Below are 12,499 nucleotides of genomic sequence, written 5' to 3'. Positions count from 1 at the left end.
TGAATTCTTCTAGGAGGACAACTTCCCTAAGGTGAACAAAATCTTTGTCAACTTTCAGTGATCTGTACCACTTATCGAACATCATTTCTTGTTCCCTAGCAAATTCAACATACGTCTGGCCTGTTTGTCTTTGCATGTTCCTAAATTTATGTCTGTACGCTTCTGGTACTAACTCATATGCATTGAGAATTGTTTCTTTCACTGTAGCATAGTCACATGATTGCATTTCAGAGAGTGAAGAATAGACTTTTGCAGCCTTTCCAACAAAAACACTTTGGAGGAGAAGAGTCCAGTATTCCTCGGGCCAATTCAATCTCTTGGCCACTTTTTCAAATGACACAAAATATGTATCAACTCCCTCTTCATCAAATTTTGGCACAAGGCGAATGTTTTTCGCCACATCAAAGCCTTGGGGAGATTTATCTTTAACAGAGTTAGTATTAGTATTTGCATGAGCTAACTCCATTTCTTTCAACTTTAACTGGTACTCCAATCTCATTTTCTCCATTTCAATGTTTTCTCTGATTCTTTCCTTCTCAAGGTTTTCTTTGATTCTTTCCTTCTCAAGGTTTTCTTTGATTCTTTCCTTTTCCAATTCAATGTTTGCCAGTTGGATCTGAGCATCCTCTGACATATTGATAGAAGTTTCCAACTTCTCTGTAAGCTTCATGTGACTAGCTAATAAATCAATTATCTCTGCCTTCTTTAATCCTGGGGCTAGAGATACACCCAAATGATCACAAACTGTTATCAAATCATCCTTCTTCAGTGACTTCAAATGATCATATGACAATTCTGTCATTGCAAGAAATTCTTCAACATCAAATGTAGCCATAGTGAATATACACAAATACAAGCAAGTAATAACACAGTACAGTATATTCTAGAACTTTCCAAAAATTTCCAAAATGTTTCCAATTCAAATTGAGATTTGTTTCAAATTGACTTTCGTCTCAAATTGGTTTTCGTTTCCAGGAAAAACTGTTTTTAATTTCAAACTGGCTTGTACAAATTTGGTTTCCGTTTCCCGGACAAGCCCCCAAAATTATTTGTTACGATACTGCAACAAATAACAATCAAGAAATTGATGTATAAAGTTTAATTTCCTCTCTTTTTTATTACAGGAAATAATTATACATAAATAAAACAAATAATGATCTTACATAAATCTCTTGAAGTGTCCGATGTAAAATCCCGAAGTGATGATACTATATCCAAGTAATAATTCCAAATGATAAAAATCCCAGTTGACTGGCGAAAATTCACAATGATGGCGATGATGAAACTGATGTTGAAGTCCGATGAATAATAAGAGTCACTGCAACGAGTTGAAATGTCCGTGAAGACGATGTTGATGATGATTAACAGTCAATTTCAGCAATCCATGGGTTGAAGCGTGTTCATTGAACAGGTTGATGATGTTGATGATCTCGATGAGAACTGATAATTTCTCAAAATAACTGCAAACAGTTCATTGATGCATAAACTGCTCTGATCTGATCTGGTGAAGTGATCTCATATGATGTGATATCCTGGTCTCATATGATGTGATGGTGTGATCTAATATGATGTGATGATAATCTTGAAGAATCCACCAGCTTTATATAGTTTGCAGCTATTCTTCTAGAACTCACTATTAAGGAAGGTTCTAGCATTTTCTTTAAAAAAACTTTCTTCTTTCAGGAGCAGTCAAAATCCAGAAGACTCTTGAATGACCTCATTGAAATCAACAGTGTGTCAATAACATAGCTAAGCCTATTGTTCCTAATCTCTATTCAGAAATAACAATACAACTCCTTGGCCTTTTAAATAGGCAAGGCCTGCATAATAAAAAGACATTCCTGAATGTTCTTTACAATTCTTGGCTATCCTTAAAGGGAAATAACTAATAGATGAATGTAATTGCTTTTAAAATTCTTTTACAATTATTCTTATATATAACACCTGCATCACGCGATTCAACATAGCAGCAGTGCTGACTTTGTAAACTACTATAACTCGCACAAGATGTTGAGTGATACTTGGTTACTCTTATTTCCACGTTTTATGAACTAGACCAATACACTTACAGAGATAGGATGGTAATTCAACAAATACCCCCGATGTGGCCAAAATTCATTGACCTCACATGACCTTTGACCTTGATCATGTGACCTGAAACTTGCACAGGATATTCAGTGATACTTTATTACTCTTATGTCCAAGTTTCAAAAGTCAGATCAATAAACTTGCAAAGTTATGAAGGTAATTCAACAGAAACCCCCATTATGACCTTTGACCTTGGTCATGTGACCTAAAATGCACACAAGATGTTCAGTGATACTTGATTACTCTTATGTCCAAGTTTTATGAACTAGACCAACACACTTTCAAAATTATGATGGTAATTCAACAACAAAAAAAAAACAATTAAGCCAAAGTTCATTGACCCTAAATGACCTTTGACCTTGACCATGTGACCTGAAACTTACCCAGGATGTTCAGTGATACTTGATTACTATTATGTCCAAGTTTCATGAATCAGATCCAAAACCTTTTTAAGTTTTGATTGTAATTCATCATATACCCCTAATCGGCCAAAGTTCATCGACCCTAAATGACCTTTGACCTTGGTCATTTCACGTAAAACTCATGCAGGATGTTTGGTAATACATGATTAACCTTATGTCCAAGTTTAATGAACTAGGTGTATATATTTCTTAAGTTATGATGATATTTCAAAATCTTAACCTCAGGTTAAGATTTTGATGTTGATTCCCCCAACATGGTATAAGTTCATTGACCCTAAATGACCTTTGACCTTGGTCATGTGACGTGAAACTCTGATAGGATGTTAAGTAATACTTGATTAACCTCATGATCAAGTTTCATGAACTAGGTTTATATACTTTCTAAGTTATGATGTCATTTCAAAAACTTAACCTTAGGTTAAGATTTGATGTTGACGCCGCCGTCGCCGTCGGAAAAGCAGCGCCTATAGTCTCACTCTGCTATGCAGGTGAGACAAAAAGAAGTAATAAAAATAATACTAAATAAAATTGTTACCCTACTTCTCATACAGTGGGTGGCAAAAATAGTCAATCATGACTTATTGCCAAATAAAAACATGGAATGGAATGGTTATCCCCTCTTGTTAGAATGTTTTTCTTTTATATAATATATCATAGATCGTCAATCAACAACTTTATCGTTTTCGGGAAGTAATCCCCTATTGTTTACTGATATCTTATTTCTCAGTTTTTTTTTTTCATATGTATTTTAATGTTTTGTTATTTAGGTTTTTTCAAAGAAAAAAGGAAGGAATATACAATAAATTACTTTTTTTAAGGACAAGTCCACCCCAACAAAAACTTGATATGAATAAAAAGAGAAAAATTCAACAAGCATAACACTGAAAATTTCATCAAAATCGGATGTAAAATAAGAAAGTTATGGCATTTTAATGTTTCGCTTCATTTCGCAAAACAGTTATATGCACATCTCGGTCGGTATGCAAATGAGGAACTGATGACATCACTCACTCACTATTTCTTTTGTATTTTCTTAAATGAAATATGAAATATTTTTATTTTCTCGTCATTGTCATGTGAAATGAAGTTTCATTCCTCCCTGCAACACGTGGAAATTTATCATTTTAACATTTTGTGCTTTAGGCAAGGAGGTCCTAATCGTCAAATTCGTTAAAATTGAAATAATGTATAATTCAAACAATGAAAACCAAAAGAAAGAGTGAGTGACATCATCGACTCTCTCATTTGGATGTAGCTGGCTCGTTCATATAACTATTTTGTTAAAAATAAACAAAACTTTGAAATGTCATAACTTTCTTATTTTACACCCGATTTTGATGAAATTTTCAGCATTGTGCTTGTCTGATTTTCCTCTATTGATTCAAATCAACATTTTTCTGAGGTGGACTTGACCTTTAATGGTTGCAGGGTCTTTGTTTTGTTGTTGTTGTTGTGTTTTTAATGACTTTTATAACTGGGTCTGACAGAAAGACTACGCTACATTTCCATGTTATTCAACATAAATAGGATCGTGGGTCTTTGTTTTTTTTATAATTATTATAATTTTTGAAATAAATGGGTCTGGAAAAAAGACTTTGGACTTATATTATAATTTTTTAATTAACCGGGTCAGGAAAAAAGATTTCGCATTTATGTGCCATATAAACACATTACTATAAAGTTTCAGCTTTTAGTTACCGGGTCTGGAGCAAAGACTATGCTTGATTTTCAATTTACCATTAGCGTCTGGAGAAAAGATTCTCATTTTTATTCCACTGGAATATCATTAATGTATCTCATTTGGGACTAAAATTATAATTTTTGAAACAACCGGGTCTGGAATAAAGACTTGGGCTCATATTATTATTTTCGAAACAACCGGGTCTGGAATAAAGACTTTGGATTTATATTATAATTTTTGAAACAACCGGGTCTGGAATAAAGACTTGGGCTCATATTATTATTTTTGAAACAACCGGGTCTGGAATAAAGACTTTGGATTTTTATTATAATTTGTTAACTAACCGGGTCGGGAAATGAGACTTTGCACGTTTGTGCTAAACGAACGAATTACTATACGATCTTAGCTTAGAACGGATTTGCCAAAAAATCCCTTCAAATTTATTACATTTGTGGGTAAAGTCATTATTACATTTGTGGGCGATCAAAAATTATTACATTTGTGGGTAAAGTGCATTATTACATTTGTGGGTGAAATTATTACATTTGTGGGTAAAGTGTTATTACATTTGTGGGCGTTATTACATTTGTGGGTAAAGTGTTATTACATTTGTGGGCGTTATTACATTTGTGGGCGATTATTACATTTGTGGGTGTAACAGGGGTAATGAAGTAAATTAGAAAGTAAAGGTCGTTTTTCTCGCAGGAAATTTGATAAGCAAAAAAAAAAGTTCCCTACAAAAAAATGAAGGTCTTTTGGGTCCCAAGAAATTTGACAAGCAAAAAAAAAAAAACAAAAGAAGTGTTTCAGCGCAAAATGTTGGTAATTTTCCTTACATTTCTTCAATTTCCCAAACCTAACATAATTCCAAGGCCATGTGAATGTGAAACACATCGCGGCCATCCATATATTTTAACTGGAAATGAGACATGTGGTACATGAGCTGCTCCTATCGAATGATTTAGATTTCTTTTATTTCCGTTCAAACAAATGATATAATCCAAGTAACAATGTAAATACATGTTTGAAATAATACATACACAAAATAATATAGTTCTATAACATTTCATAACAAATATTGAAGATAAATTATCTGAACGGAGGGACTTGCCAAGAAAAGCAGAGCTTGTAAAAAAAAGGCAAGTCCCTGAACTTAGTTCCAATACTAATTAACATAACTTTTATACAAATATGATTATTAGATGATTTGGTTGAAAAGCAAACTCGGATTAGAACATGTGGGATGAGACCAAACCGAAAGTAGACAAAGTGGGTGTAGACCAGATGGCATCTTACCAAATATAATCATCAATATTCTGATGATAAATGTACATTACATTGCATGCGCATATTAACATTTTCCAAAACGCTGTAAGTAAATGCCAATTTATAGATTTAATGTTGCCTTTTATAAGGCCACTAGGGATGTCACAATCACATTGATGTTATTCACTAAACGTTTATCATGTTCACTAATATAATTCAATTTTCTTATTTTTTTCATCCCAAACCTTTTCACGGTGGATATCTCCTCGAAGGAAATTTATGATAAAGATTATGGTTTTCCGAAAACACGATAGGCCTACCAGTCACCAAATATACAGTGGTTGCTAACATATAGGGGTTTATAGCTAAAGAAGCCCATCCCCATCATACGCCATCTAATTTAAGCATAAGAAAAGAAAATTGGATAACAGACACCCCCAAAACCAACATCAACAATTTCGAAAAGTATTTCTTAGCTTAAAAAAATACATCCTAAGCTTTAAAATAACTTGTCAAAATTGATCAACAACCTAATAGATATCTCTTAAAAAGCAAATACAAAAAGAAGGATGAAACAAGTTTTGACGTTCCGGGTTCTCTCAAGCGTGAGATGTGGACAATGCAGTTCGCAAATTATAGTGTCAAAAAAATCCACTATATCTTGTCTTTTATTCAACTTTCTAACTTTAAATTTTAACAGCATGAACAAGAAAAATCACACCCATAAGTAAAAATTTCCTAATTTGGCTTTTTGAAGACAAATTCATTATTTTTGCGATATAAAAAAAAACATTTCTTGAGATCTTGTTGGTTTTGATGTGGCTGGTCTTCTTTGTTATCGTCGAAATTTCAGAATCCTTAGAATGTTTTCACGAAAAATAGGCTGAGCCAAAGCATAGGAGATCGGGTTAATAAGGCTGTTGAGGTAAGTCACCCAGCGAGAAATTTCAGTAAAGACCACATTGTTGGACGCCACATAGATATAGATAACGTTAATACTGTTGGGTAGCCAAGTAATGAAAAAGGCAGCCGTGATGAAGGTCAGTGTCCGCATGATCTTGTGGTTGTCACGAGTGGAAAGGCGATCTTTTTGGCTTCTGGAGAAGCCCTTTGAACGTGATGGCATTGATGTGGCGTTGCCTGATTTTTCTAGTTGATTAACTGAACTCGAGTGGACATTGTTTTGTCGCAGAACGGCGGTATCATTTAACGTAAAAGGTTGTCTTCTTGAAGAAGCTTTCCGACTGTATATATCTTTGGCATCGTCGACTCCGTTGTCGTTTGCACTTTTGTGATCCTCATAGTCTGCCATGCAGTTTTTGCACTTTGTGAAAATTGTATCGTCGCAACAGTATTTCCTCTTGTTTCCCTTGTTTCCTCTTTTGCCTTTAACTCGAATCTATCTGACAGATACTTGCTTCCCGACCCTTTTACTCGGATATAAATCTTCAGATAAATGGTTGCGATGATGATAAATGGAATTGCCAATCTACAAACTGCAAGTGCCACAGCAGAGTAAATGTATTTACTGTAATTAGGAGCAAAGGGGTAATTTTCATCCTCCGCTGGAGGTGGTTGGACAAAGTCCCAGATCACCGCAATTGGTAACCAAAAGGCCAATGACACCATCCAGATAATGGCGTTAACCATGTATGCTACTCTATTTTTCTTACGTTGGAAGTGGCGAATTGGGTGATGTGTCGCAACGTAACGGTCCAAGCAAATAGCAATAATTCCCAGGACTGATACTCCAAGAACTATATTCTGGACACCAATAAATATGATTCCGAGGGCATCCCCAAAGATCCATGTGTCGTACAGGATAATTGAGCACCGAATGGCCATAACAAACCCCACTAGGAGATCAGAGATGGTGATGTTTAGGATGTACTGGTTGGAGTAGGTACGCAACCGTTTATCGATGTGAAACGCCCTCAGAATCAACAGGTTCATGCCGATGGTCATCACGGACAACAAAAGTTGGACGCAGAAAATAATAATGGAATTAAGGGATGGGTGAAAATGCCATAGTGTAGAAGCTGGCATAGTCGTATCATCGAACCAGCCATTATGGCCAAGAGAGATGTTCGTTGTTTCTTCCATGGCCACTTTTTTCCACGAAATTCTGCAAGTAAAGGAATGACGCGAAAACACAAGTTGTGTGACTATTAAATTAAACTACGATAGAGAGACACATTATTTATTATTATTTGAAAATATCTATTCAGGATAAAAACATGTATCAGCACAATGGCTTTTTTTTGTCATGGTCCTGAAGGACAAAATAAAATCAGTAAAATAAATTTAATATTCATGAGATGAACATAGTGTGTATTTGAGTTTTGTCAGACGTGTATCAATCAGATATGATTATTTACGTCTGGGACCGACCTTTAACGTCACCATCCGAAAGACGTGACCAGGGCTCGAACCTCGAACCTCTGCATCAATTTGTAACTTCCCACAGCTTGGATTACAGGCGCACGCCACAACGCCCAGTTGTAGTAGTAGCAACAAAGCGAATATAAAATACAAACAATGTAGCAAAAAGAAATAAGATTGCGACAAAAAAGTTTAAATCAAGATAAATGCGACAAGTGGAATTTGGAAGTACAAACAATCGTTCGAATGTCTGAGTAATAGAAACATATGATGAGAATAGGCCGTACGCAGTAAAATTCACCAAAAGTATGCACAAAATCCAATAATCATTATTGATCTTCGAGCACCGAATTGATGTTCGACACAGGGGGGCGCCGTATTGATGTTAAACCTAGAGGCATCGAATTGAAGTTCGACATGTGGGCGCCGAATTGATCTTCAACCTCGGGGCGCCGTATTGATGGTCGACATGGGGGACGCAGAATTGATATTCAACCGAGGGGGGGGGGCACAGAATTGATGTTTTACTTAGGGGCGCGGAATTGATGTTTGACAAAGGGGCGCCGTTTTCAGGTTCGGCACGGGGGTGGCGCCGAATCATTAACCCAGGGAGCCACCGAATTGATGTTCTCCCTCGGACATATAAGAGCGCCGTATTAATGTTCGACCTAGGGGTCGCCGAATTGAGGTTCGACATAGGGGCGCCGAATTGATTTTGAACATAGGGGACGCTGCATTGATGTACGGCCTACGGGGCACCGAATTTATGTTCGACATAGGGGCGCCAAATTGTTGTTCGACATAGGAGGCGCCAAATTGATGTTCGACATGTGGGCGCAAAATTGATGAATAACGTAGGGGCGCCGTATTGATGTTCGACATATATAGGGGGGGGGGGCAAATTGATGATCAACCAAGGGGCGCCATTGAAGTTCGACATAGGGGCGCCAAACTGATGTATAACGTAGGGGCGCCGTATTGATGTTCGACATATATAGGGGGGGCAAATTGATGATCAACCTAGGGGACACCGAATTTATGTTCGACATAGGGGCGCCGAGTCAACGTTTTACTCAGGGACGCCGAATTGATGTTCGGCATGGTGGGGGAGGGGGGGGGGCGCTGAATTCATGTTCAACCGAATGGGGCATCGAAGTGAAGTTCAACCTAAGGGAGGGGGCTCCAAATTCATCTTTGACCCTTTATACGACAATTTAATCTTTGTCCTGGGGCGCAAAGTTCATGTCCATACTAGGGAGGAGAGCCAAACTCATATTCGACCTTTGGGGCGTCACGGTCAATTCGATGTTTGTTCTAGGGCGCCAAATTCATGTTCAAACTAGCATACCTAGGTAAGGAGGCGCCAGATCCATATTCGACCTTTCGGGCGCCAATATGATGTCTGACTTGTGGCGCCAAATTTAAGTTTCACATGCGGGCGGGGGCTCCAAATTGGTGTTCGACCGGAGAGCACCAAATTGAAGTAAAATGAAGGGACACCAAAATTACCTTAATCTCATGGGGGGGGGGGTAAAATGACGTTTGACCGGGGGCGCCAAATTCCTGTTTCACATTAGTTTGGCGCTCGCGCTCGCATCATATGCATAGCAAAGGCCTCCGAATACCTTACTTCTCAGCCACGATTTGATTTTGAAATAAAACACATTTTGCTAATCTCCGGAAAATGTGAATGAGAAGTATTTTTTCAGTTGACATTTTGTAGCAAAGGCAGAAATAGTTTTAAATCGTAAGCCAATCGTGTGATTGCTACGATGTCATTACGACTTAATATTAAATTCGCTTTTATTCTAATAAGGATGATACCATAGTCACATATGTGAACATAGGAATTCGTATGATTATTTCGAACATCACACACGGGCAGATCCAGCCTTCACCAATAGGGGGGCCCGGAATTTTGTTTCAGCCATATGTTCTCCGATCGGCCGCTCGAAGATGATTTTTGTTTGTTTATTTGAAGGGGTAGTCTTAACAGTCACTTCTTAGCTTTTTCTTATAAATCAACATAATATATAATGTCATAATCCTTATTTATATGATGTGACCGCGAAACGCGACCTACATTTTTGGGAAATTTTGTGTATTTTTTCCTAAAATTTTAACATTCTGGGCAATGTTTGTTATCCTGAAAAAGATATGTATGCAGCAAAATAATTACTACGAACGCGATGCGCGAGCAGAAATGAACTCATGGAAATCGTACCTGTTAAAGACTGCTTGCTGTTAGCCATGATGGCGTTACATTCTTCAACAACTAAAAATGCGAGCGCGAAGCGCGAGCTGATTTTTTTAATTACTTCTCATAAAGAATGGAAATTCTAAGTTTTTTTTGTAACTTTCGAGATTTAGTCTTACTGAACGATACCTGCACACCTAGTCGACACACTCCCCAGTACTGGAATATTAGTATTAACTACAAAAGACTTAATACTCCTCCAGATGAACAGAAACTAAAGTTAATTTCAATGCCGGCCTGATGAAGGCCCCACTGGCCGAAAGCTAGCAATAAAAGAGATACTTGGAAGCTACGTTTAGCGTCAATGAATAAATTATTTACGCCGATACATAGAACATGACGCGCTACAATACACGTTGTGCAAAGGGCCCTCTTCCTTTAAATATATGCATGTATAGATAAATATATATATATATATATATATATATATATATATATATATATATATATATATATATATATATATATATATATATATATATATATGTATATATTATATATATATATATGGATATATATATTGTAAGAAATGGATGAAGAGAACAATGGTAGGCGTAGCTTAAATCAAGGTTCCCCAGAGCTATCTACCCTTTGGAAAAATTGGTGATGCCGAAAAAATGTCTCTGCCGGGAATCGAACCCGGGCCCCCAGCTTTGAACGCCGATGCCTTAACCACTAGACCACAGAGACGGTTAGTAGCTAGGGCGAGCCCGATCCGATTGACCGTCAGATAGACAGATTTTCGACACTATACCAATTATATATTCCTTTGTCGGGTGAAGGTGAGTTTTGAACAATGACAAGCCGCCATGCCTCAGCTGGATCAAAGCTATTGCTTCGATACAGTACACATATGGGAGAAGAAAATACAAATGTGTAAAGTTATACATGTACAACAGCTATCCAACACATATGGATATATATATTATAGATATAGATATAGATATAGATATATATATTGTAAAGAAATGGATGAAGAGAACAATGGTAGGCGTAGCTTAAATCAAGGTTCCCCAGAGCTATCTACCCTTTTAGTCGATTTGACATTTTCCAAACCTTGAAATGTTCTTTCCGATGAAGTTTTTTTTTTTGATTCGTGTTCCTATGGGGTCCTAGAACAAATTCAGCTTGGTTGCCAAAAGTTGCCGTTTGGGCAATTTTGCTAATTTGCATAAATCCAAAATGGCCGCCAGATGCCATCTTGAAAACCTAACTTTTGAACCCCTGTCCACAAAATGATCCCCTGTCCACAAAATGATGGGTAATGACTCGTTTTAGGGGTTTAGAGATGTGTAGAACCGATTTCTGTAATCATTTTTGCAATATAAGGTCATCTTCAGGTCAAATCCAAGATGGCCGCCAAATGCCATCTTGAAGAATTGACTTTTGTTCCCCTTGCCCCAAAATGACGAGTAATACTTCTATTTTGGGGTTTTGGGGTGTGTAGAATCCATTTATGCTTTCTATTTTGCAATATAATGTCATCTTCAGGTCAAATCCAAGATGGCGGCCATCTTGAAATATCAATTGTTGAACCCTTTGCCCCAAAATCATGAATAATAACTCTATTCATGAGTCATTCGGTATGTTGATTCAATTCATGCAGTTATTTTGCACAAAGGATAATCTTCAGATCAAATCCAAGATGGCCGCCGACCGCCAACTTGAAAAATTACTGTCCGAGGCTTATACGTGTTAGAACTAATGTAAAGGGATTTCAGTAAGAATACTGAATCTTTTATCAATTCTCAAGTTCAAGGTCAAGGTGAAGTTACATCATAGATGTCAGATTTCAACATTTATTGCTCAACTTAGAATGAATCCTCTTTAGGTTTGGGCTATGATCCATTTCGAGAGTATTTTTATTTTTTTAAGGTCCATCCATACCCTTGTACTGAAGAGGCTTTTAGGGTCTTATTTGAATTTGAAAGTGTTTTATCAATATTTTTTCTAAATCAATGTGTCCAATGACTGGTAGGCATCAGTTCGCCTTAAAAGACGATGGCGTAGCGCTAGACCTTACATTTTCGAGAGTGACTACAGAGCTACAGAGACCACAGAGTCTCTAGAGCAAATTTTTACAGATGAAGGAGGATGGCGCTGAGACACGTTTATATAGAGATGCTGTCCTAGCCTTCCTAGTAGGCCTTTGGTCTGCCAATTTAGCATTCCGATTATTTTCTGACGTCTTGACCCCTGTACTTAGTAGCTCTCCATAGAATGGCGACTATCATCTACACCTTCATAAGTGTTAGTGTCTATGCCGGCAAGTTTTATGTCACGTTTGCAGGGGTATTTATAACGGAGGTGTGATCTACCAATGGGGTGAGACCAATCACACAGCTCACCTTACCTTGGCGAATCCAAGAAGGGATTCGCCAACGTTTCATTCGGCAAACATGC

At 37.2% G+C, this 12,499-nt stretch overlaps 1 protein-coding gene across 1 annotated transcript; it reads right to left on the bottom strand.

The window, feature by feature from the left end:
- Nucleotides 1–5,712: 5,712 nt before the first annotated feature.
- Nucleotides 5,713–7,562, bottom strand: LOC121409444 (histamine H1 receptor-like). The gene has a single exon (XM_041601376.1). It carries the CDS (start codon nt 7,558–7,560, stop codon nt 6,664–6,666), a length of 897 nt encoding a protein of 298 aa, XP_041457310.1. The 5' UTR covers nt 7,561–7,562; the 3' UTR covers nt 5,713–6,663.
- Between the last annotated feature and the right edge of the window lie 4,937 nt (nt 7,563–12,499).

This window comes from Lytechinus variegatus, chromosome 2 (genome assembly GCF_018143015.1).
Source record: "Lytechinus variegatus isolate NC3 chromosome 2, Lvar_3.0, whole genome shotgun sequence".
NCBI classification, from domain to species: domain Eukaryota; kingdom Metazoa; phylum Echinodermata; class Echinoidea; order Temnopleuroida; family Toxopneustidae; genus Lytechinus; species Lytechinus variegatus.
The sequence above is the reverse complement of the archived record's forward strand: the minus strand, read 5'-3'. Positions and strand labels throughout refer to the sequence as shown.

Excerpts from the sequence above, each read along its gene's own strand:
- LOC121409444 (XM_041601376.1), bottom strand. The coding sequence starts at position 7,560 with ATGGAAGAAACAACGAACATCTCTCTTGGCCATAATGGCTGGTTCGAT.